Below are 17,691 nucleotides of genomic sequence, written 5' to 3' on the forward strand. Positions count from 1 at the left end.
TGCGAGGCAAACTCTTGTGCGGCGCTGCCCGAACCGCCCTTACTAGACGAGTATTGGCCACCTGCCGTGTGCTTCGTGCGCTTCGAGGTCGAGCCCGAGCTGGACCGGACACCGCCTACCCACCTTTCCTCGTATTTGACGACCTCCCAAACATCGACATGTTTGAATTGTTTCCGGTGTCGTCGAAGTAGACTCGCAAAGTCGACCTCAGAATGTCGGCTCCCGTTGCTCCGCTTTGGTAATGAGCCGCTTCACTCTTGTAGATGACGCATAATTTTTTGACCTCTCTGTCGACTCGGTCAAAGTGAGCGCGGAGCATCTTATATGTGCGGCGGCGAGACCCCTTCAGCTTAATCTCGTGGTAGGCCTCAGTGACATTTTCCCAGAAGCACTTCCGAGATTGTTGATTCCCGACGATGGGATCGTACGAGACGCTGATCTAGGCGTTGTACACCGCCAGTGTTTCTTTGGGGTTGTACGGATGCCGGCCTAGATCCTCCTCCTTGTCCGACTCCGCCTCCGCCCTGGAGCTTCCACCGCCTCGGCCTTCTTCCGGAGTGGGTTCAACGGAATAATCCTCCCGAATCTGGGATAATCCCTGCGAATACCTCAGGGCGGAGGGACGGGCATATGCATCCATATCAAAATGGGGTGGTTGGTACCCCCGGCGTCGACGAACCCTGGGTGCCCGGCGTCGACGAACCGGAACCACCACCCAAGACATTGTACATGCCCTCAGTCGCCGAACGCGTTGATGTCGAATCCGCCGGAGCCGCCACCGCCAGAATTTCCGTCGCCGGACATTTTGTGATGAGAGGTTAGAAGAAAATTGGAGAGGAAATGAAGATGATTTGGGAAGAATAGATGTGTATTTGTGTGTGAAATGAAGATGAATTAGGAGTATTTATAGAGTAAAAAATAAAAAAATTAATAATAAAAAAAGAAAAACGGTAATATTACCGTTTTCATTTTTAATTTTTTTTAAATTCTAATTTTTTTAAAAAAATAATTTATTGCGTCAGCGTGACGATGCCCACTCGCGGGCCGGCGAGTGGGCGTCACGCATGGCGCCGGAGCGCGCCACGTCGCGCTGGCACGTGGCGAGACGTCTCGCCATCCGTCTCGATGGGCTGGGGACGAGACGGGGCGCTGCAACGCGTTACGCTACCGTCTCGTCCCTGCGTGACGGATTACGGGCCACCCGCGTGACGCTTTGCGGGTGGCCTTAGGCCACTCTATAGTTTCTCTATGATGAGGTTTGGTATAGTTGTTTAAATTAGTCTAGTTAAATTTTGATGAGCAGAAGAAAATATAAAATTTAGATGAGCAAGCAAGACAATTAGTGATGACTGGAGAAACAATGAAATGAGGTACACAACGTAGTAAAATTTGGGAGGATTAATGTTACAGACTGGATAGATGTAGATATTCCGACATTTAGTGTGTTTACTGGGTCAATTCGGTTTGATCCCTAATTTTGCTAATTAAAGTCCATTTACACTAATTTAATTTCTTAATCTAATCTAACAATATTTTATACTATCTTTATGACCTGTTCATAATTTGGAAATTGTTGTGAAGCACACAGGCACAACAAATGCTGCACCTTTTGTACTTGAAATGAATCTTTGGATAGCAATTTGACTTAAGTACATATTTTCAATTTTGTATTGAAACTTGCTAAGTATTTTTTATAAGTTTGTGAGATTCGTTCTGAATTTAAGACATTTGGCGGTAAAAATTTTACTTTTTTTTATTTAGAAAAGGTGAAGATCAGTCTAGAGTTGATTAAGTTGGAGAAATTATTATAATTAAGATTTACAATTATTGAAGACTAATAAACCCAAACAAACGTCGTCGTTTAAAAAGGGGAAATTCCCGCGATGAGAGACGACTAGTGCGACGTCGTTTTGGTCGGCGTTTCTTATCTCCAAATTAATTTCTTCCTTGTCGACAACTCAAACAGACCACTACCATGGCTTGTAAACTCTCTCTCTTCACCTCCACTCTCTCTCTAATCCATCCAGAAATATCTCCACATTCTGCAAAATTACCACTTCAATTGACAACTTCTCAAATTTTCCAAAGCTTTACTACAGCTGCGAAATCCAGAAGAACCGTAGGTATGCTGTATTCTGTAATTTTTTCACTCGCTCATTGTTCCCAGATTGTAGTACAGAAATTTGAGTGATTCTCTTTAATTCAGTTGAATGGAAGATTTGTGCTGCCGCAGCTGGAATGGAGGTTGAGGTTGAAGCTGACGTTGAAGTTGAAGTTGCAGAGGGGTACACGATAACCCAATTTATTGATAAGATGATCGACCTATTCTTGAACGAGAAACCTAAGTCTAGAGATTGGAAGAAATACTTGATTTTCAGAGATGAGTGGAGCAAGTATCGGCAGAAATTTTATAATCGGTGTAAAACCCGCGCCGATTCTGAAAAAGATTCAATTATAAAGCAAAAATTGATAGACTTGTCGAGAAGAGTTAGAAAGGTACTTTCTCTTGTGTATTTTGTAAAAATCACTATGCTTGATTTCAGTCAACTAATTGTGCTTATTCCAGAAATTGGTTTGATCTCTGTGATTATGGTAAAAATAGCTTAAAATTCAGTGAATATTTATGTAGAAAATGCACGGCATAACTGCTTATGTGATTTTCTACAAATCAGCTACTTATTGTCTTACGAAATGTTTGGAGGATTAGAATGTGTATTGTTAGATGAAAGTTTCCTTGTAGCTACATATCAATCACACATGTACTTGGCAGATTGATGATGAAATGGAAAAGCATACTGCACTGCTTAAAGAGATACAAGAAAGTCCCATGGATATCAATGCTATTGTAGCAAAGAGACGTGGGGATTTTACAGACAGTTTCTTTCGCCATCTCACGTTGGTCTCAGAAACCTATGACAGCTTGGATGACCGAGATGGTAATGCTTTTAAATAGCTTACCCAGTCAAACGGATATGTTTTTAAGCGAGCCTTATTTTATATGACTTGGTTGAAGTGTCTAGCCAGAGGAATAGTATATTCTAGTGAATGTGGTTCATAGAAGTGCTTCATTTGTTTGCATGTTCGAACTTGGGATAGTAATTACGTAATAGGGCTTATTCAATTACTTTTGCCTCTCAGTATGCCAATCGTGAAATACATATTGCTAGTCTGCTTATGTACTTTTAGTTCTATACATGCTTGACTTCTGTTGTACCCTAAGAATTTTTAAAATTTGTAGTCTGAGTCCTTGTGTACGCATGCATATTTATATATAATCAGTTATTGAAATTACCAGTAAAAATTATGCAATAGAGACTCACATTATCATCTAATTTGGATTTCATGACCCAGGTTATATTTTCCAGTGTAAATTCAGACATCGCATTGTCATTTTTGTTTTTCCTTATATATTATATAATTTTGAAAATATTTATTATGATTATCATATCCGATTGTCAAAGTTCTTGAATAAGGGTCTGATTGTAATCTTATAATTGAGCAGCGGTTGCAAGGCTGGGGACTCGATGCTTATCAGCAGTCAGCGCTTTCGATAATACTCTGGAGATTGTGGGTACATTAGACATTGCACAGGCTAAGTTTGATGACATCTTAAATTCCCCTTCAATAGATGCAGCATGTGAGAAAATAAAAAGCCTATCCAAGGCAAAAGAGCTCGACTCTTCGTTAATTCTATTGATAAATGGTGCTTGGTCAGCAGCAAAGGAGTCAGCAACTATGAAAAATGAGGTGTGAATCAGCTTTCCATATTCAAAAATCTTATAATACCTGAGATGTCAATTTAATTTGAAAAGCAAAACACGGTATAATTTGCTTTCCATTTATCATTCTCCAGATATATGCTGTGACTCCTCTTTTATTACTCTACCTATATTATTCCCATCCTTGATTTAAGGTCTTAGACTCTTAATGGGTTGGACATTTCAATAAGCTGATTGGTTATTCTTCTAATGGTTTGCAACAATTACATAGTCTACCGCAAACATGCATCAGATTTATAACATATTTTCTTATGATACTTAGACGAAGTTTATATCCAGTTGGCTTGCATTTCTCAATTGGTTTTGAGATAAGTTGCTATTTGGTTTTTTGTTTGCTCCACAAAATGGACTAAATCAATTTCACAAGGCTAAAGTAGCAACAACATAAGTATTAAGCCACACCGCCACATAGTCACTGTGTTTAGGTGAACTTTGATATTTCAAATGCCATTATTCTTTCTGAAGTAGACACCACTCTAGAAATGATCAGCCTGGTCTCAATGCCAAAACCTCCATATGTTTTTGAAAAGCATCCTAATTCTCATTCTTCTTGAACCAAATCATTGTGTTTGTTCCTTGCCTAAATATTACTTCTCATGCAACATCACCATTCCATTTTCCAAGAATTTGGTTTACATTTTCATGTTATAAAAAGCCAAATTTTGTAGGTGAAAGATATAATGTATCGTATATACAAGGCAACACAGAGCAGTTTGAGGAGTATTGTGCCCCAGGAAATTAAACTACTGAAGTATTTGCTGAACATCACAGATCCTGAAGAGCGATTTTCAGCATTGGCCACCGCTTTCTCGCCTGGCGACGAACATGATATCAAACAACCAAATGCTATATACACGTAGTGAAAAATGTGTTTTTTTCCTAACTGCTTAGTCAGGTAAATGATTCAGAATCTCTTTCTGATGTAACTGCATCTTCATCTGACGTTTCAGAACTCCAAAGGAGCTACACAAGTGGATTAAGATAATGCTCGATGCGTACCATCTCAATATGGAAGAGACTGAAATCAGGGAAGCCAAGAAAATGGACCAACCTATTGTTATCCAGAGACTTTTCATCCTTAAAGAAACTATTGAAGAGGAGTACTTGGAGCAAAATGTCAAACCAGAGACAGACACAAATTCAGAAGACAACTGATGTAAACTTTCCATCAAAGGGTGCTCTGCTAAATCTGTGGGAGCTAGTAACCTATAAGTTCACTTTGAAGGTTTGTACTTGTTTCCTTGTTTGGCTGAAATTAACTGATGCATCCTTCATAAGATCGACGTAGGCTATTTACCTCAGCACACGTGTATCACTAGTTGCTCTTTTATGCAAGCATCCTATGTATGTAATCATGATTTCCTTTGAGCCAAAAAAATGGCGTATGGTTGCCTTTTTACATACTTTTTCGGTTGTGGTATTTGCGTGATTCCACCAGTTGTTTAGTTCGTCAAGATATTGAGATGGTGATCGAGATCTCGTTTTGGAGGGGGTAATGCCTTCTTCTTAGGCTTTTATGTGAGCAAAAACAGAATATCATGCAGTTTGTGTGCAGCAGCTGATGTTTTCTACTGAAATTAGGCCCAAACTGCAACTTCATGTGAAATTTCTGTGTCCTTTTCTTTTTCCTTTTTCTGAATTGCTAAACCTATGCAAAGAATCATGGGGGCAGGTGATTGATTTTAATTTTTTCTATAGTTAGCTCAACCAATAATTTAATACCTGCATTATTACCACTTTATAATTTACAGTCTATGAGGATGGCGTGTAAGTTATCAATTTTCTTTTTTATATTTTATGAAAAAGACAAATGTAATTTATGTTTTGTTATTTAAAGTGGGTCATATATCGACGTGGACCTTCTTGTACTGCCTAAACTACACATTGTGACACATTCTATTCATCACTTGAAAGTTTCCCAATTATGTCCTTCTCTATTTACCATTTTATGGGAAAATCCTCTAGTTTTGATGAAAACTGTATTTATCGTGTAGGTGTAATAGTTAGATAATTTTATTTTTCATTTTTTTGTTTAATGGAATACAGATTATTGAACGTGTAAATAATGGATATAACAGGGTGGGATTGTAATATACTGTGACCCCACTTCATCTTTATCTTTTGGTCTTTCAACTGCCAAGCCATGCAAAGAAAATTATGGTATATTCTCGATTTATTGCAATATATTATGTCAACCATAATTAAGATAGTGATTTACAGACACGATATCTCTCATAATTTTCTATTAATTTTATTAATTAGTATAAAATTTATACTAACATTTAATGTTCAAATTTCCTGCCCTTTATCTATTGGGATTATGATTTTTTTTAGAAAATTAAATATATTCTATTTCATCAATACAACAAATCATATACTCCGTATATCCTTAAACAATTTTCACAGTATCTCAATTGAAAAAGTAATCATATGCCAAATCATGTTAGGATTATTATATACTAGTACAGAGTACTATGTATAGTAATTAATTTATTTGGAAAACGGAAAATAATTGTAATTAACAAAATCAACTGTGTACGGAAATATGTAAATAGGAGTATTTATTTTTTAGATAAGGCTATTCAATTTAATTTGGTTTCCATAATTTGATTTATCTCTATCTAAAGTATATTCATCATTATAGTATAAAATAGCATTACGGAAAAACTAAGCGTATTATGACTCAATAAAGCAACTGAACTCATGTAATAAAAAAAAGTTAAATTGGTTAAAAATAATGTACGAATGTTTCGTATGACATTAGCTGGTTAATAGAAAACGTAACAATTGAGAAAAGTAAACAGAGTGTTGTCATTTAAAATAATAAAATTAATTTCGTCGTACACAAATTTAAATAAAATTACTTGCAATAACCCTATCCAAAAAGAAAAAGGAAAAATTAAATTAGTAGTGAAACAGCAGTTGAAGGGCATGGTGGTGTTTTCCATTATGGAAGAGGGTAGTTTCGTCATTCATCCCTATTTGTACTACTTCAACTAGATATATCGTACGTACACATGGAATATGCTATAAATACCGGTGAATTTCCTCATCCAATATTTCGTCAACGGAAAAGTAATTTTCAGGTGAATTTCCTAACGCTTTCTCGCCCTCTTCTGTTCATAATCATCCTTCTTTTTCCGATCACCGTTGCTGTGAATATAATAGTTTTGCTTGCTAATTTTACGTTTACTTATAGTTGCTTAGTTCAAGTCACATAATTTTGTAGTAGAACAATTGTTAGTTTACTTGAAATCCGAAACGGAGGTGATCAGGATTCCGTTTATTGCGTTATTTACTGAATTGATATCTGATTTGGGGATAGATTATACTTCGTGAATTGAATTTCCGATCGCGCACTTTTACTGGCTGTGAAAATTCTGTTTTCTTAGAGTGATTGTTTCGGTAGTTAAAAGCTGTGAAGAATGGAGAAGCAGCAGGAGTTGGAATGGGAAGCAGCACAGAACACTGAGATCAACGTCGACCTTGTTTCCGCGGCAAAAAGGCAGCTCAAGTTTCTCAAGGCTGTTGATCGGAACCGTTGGCTCTATGACAGCCCTGGCCTAGATAGGGCCATTTACAGGCAAGCATTTCACTGCAATCACGCTTCTTTTCGTTTATTCTAATAGTTTATGTGTATAGATCATAGATGCTTAAATTAATTGATGATTGGTGATTGTAGTAGAATGCTTAGTAGATGCCGTTTTTTGAGTAGTTTTAATGTTATTGATGATGTTTTGAGTCGGCAGTCTCTTGCTATGTTGGCACGGTCCTGGTAACCCGAAGCAGAGTCGACCTAGTACAGGAAAAGTTGAATTGCTATCCCCTAACAATAGTGCTTAATATATCTGTTAATTGGTCCTGGTATGTAGTCAGGATGATGAATTTGTATCCACCATTACAAGGGTCTTCATCATAGTTTGTACTCTTTCTTTATCATCTTTACGGGAATCGTCCTTTTTCTACCACTAGGTACAATGCTTATTGGCTTCCATTGCTGGCGAAACATTCTGAATCGCCACTTTTTGAAGGTCCATTGGTTGTCCCTTTAGATTGCGAATGGATATGGCACTCTCACAGGCTCAATCCAGTATGCCTCCATGCTCTTTACTTTATTGTTGACTTCAGCAATGTATTGTGTTCGCAGAAGATTGAACTGGCCTAATCCTCCAGGTTAGATACAAAAAAGACTGTGAGGAATTCTATGGCAGAATTCTTGACAACAAGAATGTTATTTCTTCTGTGGAGGGAACTTCTAGAAAGCAAACTGAAAACGCTTGGAAAATATTATTCCCCGGCGAGCCATTTGAACTGGATTTGGAACTTCAGCAAGAGAGTATCTCTGGTCAAGGAGTAGCGGCAGAGAATTTCACGAAGTATGATTTGATTGCAGCTGCTCAAAGACAAGCCCCTTTCTTTTATCAGGCAAGCCTGATAATTATAGACATTTTAATTTTTGGCTCCTTTTATAGTCTCTATATATACATTATTTTCCATTATTAGAGTCATGCATCAAACTGTGTCTATTACTTGATTCACAAAATTCAATCTTTTCGTGTATTTTCTTCTCCTTTTATATTACAGGTCTCCCAATGCCATATGAACGACACTCACTATATTATAGGAGCTGTGGCAAGGTACAAAGGATTTCTGCACCTAATCAAGAGAAACAAGGAGAAAGGCATCAAGAGCTTCTCTGTCCCCACTTACGACATTGACCTTATCTGGCACACTCATCAGTTGCATCCAGTTTTTTATTGTGAAGATCTTCTAAAAATAATGGGTAAAATTTTGGAACATGATGACACTGATTCTGATAGAACAAAGGGTCAGAAACTGGATGTTGGGTTTACTGGGACGACCAAGACCTTTGAGGACCTGTATGGCCATAGGTATTGGAGAGCTGGAGCAATGTACAAGGGCAATGCCCCTTCACCGGTCAGACTTACTCCTTACTTGGGCACTGTCACGAAGAAGGTGCTAAGTTTGAATGAGAGCCCAATAGTAGCACTTCCTGCGACAAAAGTTTTTGAGGTACTTCTCAAGACCTTTACAACACTCTTTCAATAGACATGTATGCATATTGCATTGCACTAGGTTGATTTTATGCCACCATTCTCTTTTCCGCTATTATTTCGAACCCATCAATCCTTAAGCACACTGTTACATCACCATATAGCTGGGGAAATGGTTTTAGCACAGCATCTTTCAGTTTCTGGGGTTAGAATCTATAAAGATCAAAAGTTTATGATATGAACCTGTCTTTACCTGAGATACCCTATAGCACATACCCTGTTTTACTTTGATATATGATCCTTATCCACCAAATACGATTCAGCTTTTTTGATGACAGATTTTCTCTTCAGATCATTTGTCCTTTAGGGTTGGATATGCTTATAATCGCTTCACAAATTAAATCCCTTTGTATCTTGACTCACACAAGAATTCACTTTTAAAGAGAAAAAGAAGCAGATGAAAAGAAAAGAAAGAACGAAAGAAGTGGAGAGACTTTTATTCATACTGTTTTGCATCATGCTATTCACAGAGACTGAATGCTTTGTTGAGAATCTGTTTCTCAGAGACAATATAACAATAGTCATTTTCTTTTGAACGAAAGCATTCTAGATATTATGTCTAATCATCCTGTACAAATGGGGCTTCAGCAGTCTATACCATGTTTTCTCCATTATGCATTATTAAATAAGAAAATGATATGGCTAAAGTATAAAATTGATATGTTTATTCAATTCTTCAGGTCATGTTGGAGTTTGTAAGTGTAAGGAATCTTCCAGAGGGACACAATGGAAGTCTCTGTGTGTCCTTCAGTAAATCGCAGCCAGATATGATCTTCAATGCAAAGAGAACCCTGAAAATTCTCTCTGAATATGGTGAGAAACAAGTGGCATGCTTCCAGTGTGAGCCTACTGGGAACCTGCTCTTTGAGCTCATGTCCTCACCTTCTGTTTCACCGCTCATAAAAAAAGTCAAGAACATAGGCACTACTTTCATATCTCTGGAAGACTTCCTGTCACCTGACTCCAATCTTACTGTGGAAAAATGGTTGGATTTGGTTCCTAGTTCACACATCACGGAATCCAAGCCGATAGGCTTGCGAGTGGCCATATCAGTTACCATACCTACCCCAGCACCACATAAACTTCATATGGTTCGGTCTCGGCCATTTTCAAAAAGTTCTTGCTTGTTCCCATTGCCAGTCATGGCCCAATTCTCTAAAAATTGGGCACGCATAGTAGATGAGGAAGGAAACATGGTTCTCAACCTGCATATGAGGTATCTAAGATTTGCCTTTCCTTCATTATAAGTTGCAGTGTTTTTGGGCTTGGTTGGGTGCGTCTGTATGCATTTTGTATTCCTTCTGCTTAATTTTGTTTTGCCATCTCACTTTTAACTCCGTCGTCATGTTTAGCTTGAAAGTTGTGGTAGTAACTAATGCAATATGCTTAGATTATCTTATTGATAATGTTATAAGATGTTGTTTGGATGGAAAATGTACAATATTTGGATTTGAAGAACCGTCTACTTATGTTGTATAATCTCCTGATTTCAGAGATCAACATAAGTCAAAAGGCAAGAAAGAATCTATAAGAAAAGTAGTGGTTAGAATCATGGATTCAGGCAAAGCATGTACTCTGGCCGAGTTTGCAGAGTCCAAGTGGTCTATGGTGAATTCTCCATGGTCCCTTAAGCTTCCGAACACAAACAATGATGACGGACACCTCTTCGAGATGACCGGTCCTCATACTGTAAGTATCCTCCATTTTTACATTATGATTTGTTATACAGCAAAGAATCTCCAATAGAACAACAAAGAATCTCCAATAGAACAACAAAGAATCTCCAGCTTCTTAGGCAATATTCTTTTATATTCATAACATCTGTGTTCATACAGGTAAGACTTTTTCTTGGTGGAAGGCTGGACTATGAATCAAGGCGTTGTGCAAAACACAAAGCTGAGTATCAACATGAACCTCACCTAATAACAGCTGTAAAATTCTCTACTGAAGAGCCTTATGGAACAACTGTGGCATTACTTGACATGAAGTCTGGCACTATCAAGGTACTATTATTGTGTGTTAAGGAACTCAGTCATGTTCGGTAAAATATATTAATCACTCATCACTTTATTGCTATTTTTGGGATTTTAGGTAAAAGAAGACTGGTTCGTTATGCCCAGCCTCATACTTACATTTATGCTAGGTAACACATTAAGGAAAGAAGGGCATTGTAATATGGCGTTGCACAGTGAAGAACTCTCAAATGAAGCACATAATCTTGCAGTAGGAAAAGAGACCAACCAGGCTCCTCTGCCGAAGGAATTGCTTGCAGCAAACACAGGTGTTCTCGCTGGAGGTTGTGGAGGATGTGGCAGCGGATGTGGAAATGGAGTGAGGACCGTGGAGTCTGGTGGATGTGGAAGCATGACGGCTAACACAGGTGGTTGTGGTGGATGTGGTAGTGGATGTGGAAGCATGATGGCTAAAGATGGTGGTGGCGGTGGCTGTGGTGGTGGATGTGGCGGTGGCTGTGGTGGTGGATGTGGAAGCATGATGGCTAAAGATGGTGTCAGCAGTGGGCGTGGTAGTGGATGTGGCGGTGGCTGTGGTGGTGGATGTGGAAGCATGATGGCTAAAGATCGTGTTAGCGGTGGCTGTGGTGGATGTGGTGGCTGTGGTGGTGGATGTGGAAGCATGATGGGTAACTCCGGTGTTAGTACTGGTGGGTCTAAGAACATGGAGAAATCTGGTGGTTGTGGAGGTTGTGGAGCCGGCGGCTGTGTAGGCATGAGCGACGGAGGCGTAAACCAAGAGATCGTTGTTGCGTGATATGTGAGCCTACCAGAATGTCTAAAATGATTGTGAGTATATCCAATAAGTCAGTTTGTGTGTGTGTTTGTAGTCATCTTGATTCTGTGAGAAAAGCCACTCAGCGGTGACATCTCCCTTGATTGTGTGCATATGCATTGTAAACAAACTATTAAGGTCCTTTTTCAATAAATCTGTTCATTATTTGCAATTTCAACACTACTTTCAAAGCATTTCAACTAGTACAATTTACTTCGATGCTAATTGTGATTGCCATCATATTTCTTGATCGCAAAAAATTTTAGAGCATTCACAACGGTGAACAATTTGCCGTTCATATAGACCACGATGTGCATGCATGTGGCATTGCAGAGTACTAAGTCACTGCAAAGTGCTGCGGGTGCGCTTTATGCCCAATATTTTTTTTAAAAAAAATTGTTTTTAGATTCTAAATGATTACCGAATTAACACGTAAAAGAAGTGATAATATTATAGTGGTGGAAGAGACATCTCTCTTTCTTGCCACTAAGGTTTAAAACTCGGTGGCCTCAAAAATATTGTTTAGTAATTTTAGTGAAATTTGGATTTTTATTATTCTATATAAATTATGATATACGTTTATATCATTTAGGTAGAGGTGGGTCAGTACTGTATACCGTATGAAAATTGTGGTATGACAAAATATCATACCGCTACCATACCATACCGAATTTGCGGTATACCGCATTTACAGTATACCATAATATCATTATGCAAAAAAAAATTACTCCCTTCAGAGATTTTATACACAATAGGGTTTTGATCTATGCAAAACTAGATTTAAATACAGAAACGCAGAACAATATCATAATTAGGACACTTTTAGGTCATAATTAGGTAATTTTTAGGTCATGCTAACAAAGCATGACCTAAAACGATCTTAGCATGACATTAAACCTAAATATTATAATATGACCTAAAATTGCTTAATTATGACCTTCCGTGTTTTTGGTTAATTATTGACCATTAGATCATCTAATCCTAGGGCCAAGATTTGTCGCATTTCTGGATTTAACACATACTTATTTTGATCATCTCCCTATATATTATATATATATATATGATTGTGATCAAGATAGAACCATTCTTAAACGTAGAACAAATGCCAAACGGAGGTCGTTAGATCTTTTAATCCAATGGTGTTGATTTGCACAGCAACTTCCCATTACAACCAAAACTTATTATTAATGGGTGAATGCAGAGAAGTGAAAAATAAAGCATGCATGGACTATTCTTCGTTTCATTCATTCTTCCATCAACATGTGAGTTTTTTCACATGTTGAGTCCGGAATGTCGTGAAAACATAGTCTAATATGTATGATTTTAATCTGACCGTCATTTTTTCCTCATCCAATGAATAAAATGTAGAGTTTAGGTTCTACACTTAAGAATGGTTCTATCTTTAACGCAACCCTATATATATATATAACATTTGAACATATACCGATTTTTTGGTATGCACCGAGGATTCGGTATACCGAATTTAAGGTGTATACCGAATATTCGATATACTACGATATAGGAAAAATGATATCGTTACCGTATCGAAAGATTACGGTAGGGTATCAGTCTATACTGAAAATTGTGGTATACACGTTATTTATTCAGTACGGTAAGTGCGGTATTTCGATATTTTTTCCCACCTTTACTTTTAGGTCCATGAACTCCGAAAGAATATCACCATATATTTCTCAAAAATATAACACCTCAATATTTTCATTCTCATTTTGCCTATAAATCTTTTGAATGGATCTAAATTTGCTACTAATATTTTCTGATTTCAAATTTAACATTTAAAACTTACATGTACTATATTTTTTTATAGTTTATACCAAAATTAAATGTACATAGAGACGTAAAAAATACATCTACAATATTTAAAAATTATCCAAAATTACACATTAACCGAACATTCACAAAATCAACATAAATTATGTGATAACTACCGTCAAAATAGATAATACTATGATAGAATCATTCAAATTATAAAATGAATCATATGATGGACATTATTTTGCTATATAGAATTATCTATTAAATAGGAGAATACTACATAGGCTTATTTTTCTGATTTTTTGTACTAATGTGAATTAAAAATAAACTGTACTACTATAAATTATAACAATAAAATAGGCCTTTGGCTTCTAAAATCATGGTTTGTATTGATTAGATTGTAACAACATGGGAAGATGAATGTTTTCGATGTTTTTTTTCATATTGTTAGTATTTTTATTTATTTTAAATGAATTATTGACTAAGCGGATTTTCATTCACTAGTTTACTTGTCAATATAAAAAGGGAGAAATGAACACTGTGATATACTAAGACGTGGAGTATTTAAATAGATATATATTCTTTTTTAATTAAAAAATTAAATTTTATTATAATTTTAATAGACAGAGGATAAAAATATTTATACACAAAATACTATACTATAAATTTCAAAATTAGATAAAAATAAAAATAAAACAGAATTGCAAATTAACTTTATAACAAAGACACTGTCTCTAAATCACCACCTTTCTCATTATTACATAAATTTCGATTTGAGCATCATTTAACTTAAAAATACCCAAAGCCAAAATACAAATATTCTTGCTATATTTAAAAAAAAGTGTATCAAGTATCAATAACCTAGGCACATGAAGGAAGGATCGCAACACTCTTCAACCAGGTAACAGCAACACAGGGCAGCAAGACTGTCACAAAACGAATCCTAAATAATTTTAAAATAAACCATATCATAAATGTGTACGTATTTGTGTATGAGATAATATTTTTTTTAGTTAAATGAACATAAATTTAAAGGTCACTTTAGTGTATATACGGTCGCATTAACTACTCTATTACTAGATCAACACACACGTGTTTGATATAACTCTATACATATAAAAGTATAGAGAGAAAGAGAGTATCCTCCTTGAAGAAAACCAGTTTCTCTGCGGAGCGGAGGTGCATGAGGTACCATCACTGGAGGCCCTAGCTAATTATATCAACAAAACCAAAATAAAAATTCAAATAAAATAAATACTGGTATATGATTATTTACCTTGAGCAGGATAGGATGGGGGGCCTTGACATGGACCTTATATCAAGGAATCGAAATAATACTCACTAGATTTATTTCAAAAACTAAAATAGTAAATTCAGAAAATAGATATTCAAATAGTTAAATACTGGCATATGATTAATTACCTTGAGCATAATAGGGTGGTGGAGGCCCTGGATATGGATCTTATATGAAGAAAACCAAAAAATAGTAAGCATTAGATTACTTCAAAACGTAGTGATAGAATTATTCAAAATATTTCCTGAATTTATTCCGGAGAAAATCCCGTCACCTTAATTTTCTTTATACTACTATATAATAGGATTATAATTAATAGGAGAAAGCGCTACCTATTCAAAACATTTTCTGAATTTTATGTTCAGGAGAAAATTCCATCTGCTTAATTTTTCAGATTGGGTTATTCTATACATAAAATTAGTAAGATTTTGTATAGATAATATTTTCACTTTTTTGTGGAGTAATTGAAGAATAAAATTCATCCAAATCGACAAGGAAATCAGAAGCTCCTCCTTAGATAATAAATTCGACATAATTATTTGGCGCATAGTCAAGCCTCCAGTGGAGCAATCAACTTATCCCAAGTTGGTTTGGAAGTCACGAATTGAAAATTAAATTTATGCATATTCACTCATCAAATTGTTTGATTCGATTGAACATATATACAATTAGATCAACTCTATCCATGTATTCTCGAATTAATCATGACACTATTATTTTGAACAATAATTTTGCAAGAGACTAGATATCACCTTGACTTTCAGAATGCATTATTTATAATGCGTTAATTTGTCCATCAAATCCGTTACATATTGAATGGGTCAAGCCATGAAAATGGATGACATCATCTGTGGATAGAACACCCTAACTACCAATCACCATAGGCCATAGCTAAATATCTAATGTTCCAATTCTTAGATTTTTTTTTTCAACAACAAACTCACTATAGTAGTATTTTGGGAACTCAAAATAAAGTGATATGAACAAATACATAATCAATTGTGGGCAGTTGATTAATATACCAAATTACCAACTAAAGTATTAAAGTCTCATTTCATTGGCAAATTAGTTAACCTGTGCAACTTCAAAGTGATAATACTTGTTTCCCCAAATTATGTAAATGCACAATGTAGATACGTACAATCTTTTAGCTAGATATTTTAGTGAAAAACTTCTTCACGTTATAATTATTAAATAGTTTATTAACAACGCCATATTTTTCGTCAACAAACTTTCCTCGGATGAGAAAATTAATACAAAAATAATAAAATATTCACCGCGGTCACTTGATTCCACATAACTCTAATGTAGTAACTTTAAAATATTGAAGTATTGTTTAAAAGTACTATTACACATAAACATTATACAAATATGACTCGGTGTGTTTACCTGAAGTAGTAATAGATTAGGCAGATTTATAGGTATTGCAACAAATAATTTAGAACTGAGTATATTTCATTATACAATCATTTGAGTACACATCTAAAAATGTTAAAAAGCAAAATGGGCTAAAGAAGGAATGGTGTGGGCCATCAACACGATTCTCTTAATCCAAACCATAATGGCATGTGGGTCTCTGCCAATATTTGCAATCAAACCTCAGTAATCATCTATTCACAAACATCAACAATTTACTGTACATGCACTAAAAAAAACTTCACCCCTACACCAAAATATATAAACAAACAAATAAATACTCAATACATCTCTACAGAACCCCTTTTTTTCTTTTTCTCGACATAATTAATCAGTACTAGAACAGTTAAAAACATTAAATACACTTATACACCCACCGAAAAAAGAAAAAAAAATGAAACCAAACATATTTACCTAATTACCCCAGTCAAACATGACGCATATTCCCATTCAGTTCCACGCCATTCACAACCGAACCGGGGCATCATCGAATTAATTGTAAAACGGACTGCTCTCGGTTCCCATACGAATAGCCATACGCAGCAACCGTACCCGATGAACCACCGGTCCATTGCTGAACCGGGAGGAACCGGGAAGAGATCGAGCGGGGTCTGGCGATGCTGGCTGGTTCTCCTTGTCGAACCCGAATAAGTAATCCGGGTTTGACGCGCGACCGGTTTAACCCGGGGAATAATTAATACGAATTGCGGAGGCGGGCGGGTTTGGGGAGATCCTCTGCATTGCGGTCGTACTACTCTATCAATCATGTGCTCCACGTCGTCGTCGTCGATTAGAGAGACTAGGGCGTCGAGGTCCTCGCCGGGGAGCTGGTATTTGACGATATCTCGGCGGCGTCGGAGAGGAGGGATTTGAGCTTGGCGGAGAATTGGGAGAATTTTGACGGCGCGGTCGACGGCGACGATTTTGGTGTCGCCGAGGTAGGAGAGGTGGTGGTCGGAGGGGCGGGACTTGATCTGGCCGCCGTAGCTGCAGAGTAATTTGACCTTTTTGGTGCCATTGTTGGGGCTCTGCTCCATGTTTGAATGTCAGGTTAGAGAGAGAATAGCTATACGAAGATTCTGAACCAACTAAGAAGCTTTTGGATTCTAATTTGCTAGTTGTTTGGCAACTATCAACTGGTGTATGGACTACTTATAAAACTCATCAATTCTTTTATGGCCTCTAGAGTTTGTCAAATTGCATAAAAGACCCCCCAATTTGAATATGGACATGAATTTATAACTAAGCTTAGATAAATTGGAGAATTGCTATTTTAATAATTATTATTATAAAATCCCATTGCCAGAATAATAGGGAAACCCAAACTGCTAATAACTTATAAAATCTTAGTATTATTTGTTTGCAATGATTTGAAATTGAGGTAAAAAAATGTACAATGAATACACATTCATAATAAACACTATTCAGAAGCTTGTTGCGTGATTATAATCGACACCCATGCAGTGGAAGAGCTAATGTAGAAAAAGGGGTACAACCAGTGGCGGATCCAGGACCCGAAAATGGCGGGGGCGGACCTTATATTTAAATACTCCCTCCGTCCCGCACT

The 17,691-nt window shown here is 36.6% G+C and overlaps 3 protein-coding genes and 1 long non-coding RNA gene across 4 annotated transcripts; 2 read left to right on the forward strand and 2 right to left on the reverse strand.

The window, feature by feature from the left end:
• Positions 1–1,963: 1,963 nt before the first annotated feature.
• Positions 1,964–5,180, forward strand: LOC121791119 (uncharacterized protein At4g37920-like). The gene is made up of 6 exons (XM_042189155.1): positions 1,964–2,123; positions 2,207–2,496; positions 2,771–2,936; positions 3,503–3,747; positions 4,448–4,635; positions 4,730–5,180. Exons 1-6 carry the CDS (start codon positions 1,976–1,978, stop codon positions 4,932–4,934), a joined length of 1,242 nt encoding a protein of 413 aa, XP_042045089.1. The 5' UTR covers positions 1,964–1,975; the 3' UTR covers positions 4,935–5,180.
• Positions 5,181–6,790: 1,610 nt separating this feature from the next.
• Positions 6,791–11,819, forward strand: LOC121791117 (glycine-rich domain-containing protein 1-like). Its single transcript, XM_042189153.1, has 9 exons — positions 6,791–6,865; positions 7,189–7,362; positions 7,752–7,869; positions 7,953–8,204; positions 8,364–8,813; positions 9,535–10,070; positions 10,348–10,543; positions 10,690–10,857; positions 10,946–11,819. Exons 2-9 carry the CDS (start codon positions 7,205–7,207, stop codon positions 11,621–11,623), a joined length of 2,556 nt encoding a protein of 851 aa, XP_042045087.1. The 5' UTR covers positions 6,791–6,865; positions 7,189–7,204; the 3' UTR covers positions 11,624–11,819.
• A 4,326-nt stretch (positions 11,820–16,145) lies between these two features.
• On the reverse strand, positions 16,146–16,598 carry LOC121791116. The gene is made up of 2 exons (XR_006048485.1): positions 16,539–16,598; positions 16,146–16,284 (listed from the first exon to the last, which is right to left on the reverse strand). It is a non-coding gene; the product is annotated as an uncharacterized LOC121791116 (long non-coding RNA).
• Positions 16,599–16,616: 18 nt separating this feature from the next.
• On the reverse strand, positions 16,617–17,161 carry LOC121791118. The gene is made up of 2 exons (XM_042189154.1): positions 16,877–17,161; positions 16,617–16,757 (listed from the first exon to the last, which is right to left on the reverse strand). The coding sequence occupies exons 1-2, from the start codon at positions 17,159–17,161 to the stop codon at positions 16,617–16,619; spliced, it is 426 nt and encodes a 141-aa protein (XP_042045088.1).
• Between the last annotated feature and the right edge of the window lie 530 nt (positions 17,162–17,691).

This window comes from Salvia splendens, unplaced genomic scaffold, assembly GCF_004379255.2.
Source record: "Salvia splendens isolate huo1 unplaced genomic scaffold, SspV2 ctg728, whole genome shotgun sequence".
NCBI lineage: Eukaryota > Viridiplantae > Streptophyta > Magnoliopsida > Lamiales > Lamiaceae > Salvia > Salvia splendens.

What these genes read in the sequence shown, in the direction of transcription:
- LOC121791117 (XM_042189153.1), top strand. Translation starts at nt 7,205, where the DNA reads ATGGAGAAGCAGCAGGAGTTGGAATGGGAAGCAGCACAGAACACTGAG. An exon ending in AAGCCCCTTTCTTTTATCAG is followed by an intron (nt 8,205 to 8,363) that starts GCAAGCCTGATA and finishes TTTATATTACAG; the next exon opens with GTCTCCCAATGCCATATGAA. An exon ending in AGATGACCGGTCCTCATACT is followed by an intron (nt 10,544 to 10,689) that starts GTAAGTATCCTC and finishes GTGTTCATACAG; the next exon opens with GTAAGACTTTTTCTTGGTGG.
- LOC121791118 (XM_042189154.1), bottom strand. Translation starts at nt 17,161, where the DNA reads ATGGAGCAGAGCCCCAACAATGGCACCAAAAAGGTCAAATTACTCTGC. An exon ending in AGCACATGATTGATAGAGTA is followed by an intron (nt 16,758 to 16,876) that starts GTACGACCGCAA and finishes GGGTTCGACAAG; the next exon opens with GAGAACCAGCCAGCATCGCC.
- LOC121791119 (XM_042189155.1), top strand. Translation starts at nt 1,976, where the DNA reads ATGGCTTGTAAACTCTCTCTCTTCACCTCCACTCTCTCTCTAATCCAT. An exon ending in GAAATCCAGAAGAACCGTAG is followed by an intron (nt 2,124 to 2,206) that starts GTATGCTGTATT and finishes TCTTTAATTCAG; the next exon opens with TTGAATGGAAGATTTGTGCT. An exon ending in CAGCTTGGATGACCGAGATG is followed by an intron (nt 2,937 to 3,502) that starts GTAATGCTTTTA and finishes ATAATTGAGCAG; the next exon opens with CGGTTGCAAGGCTGGGGACT.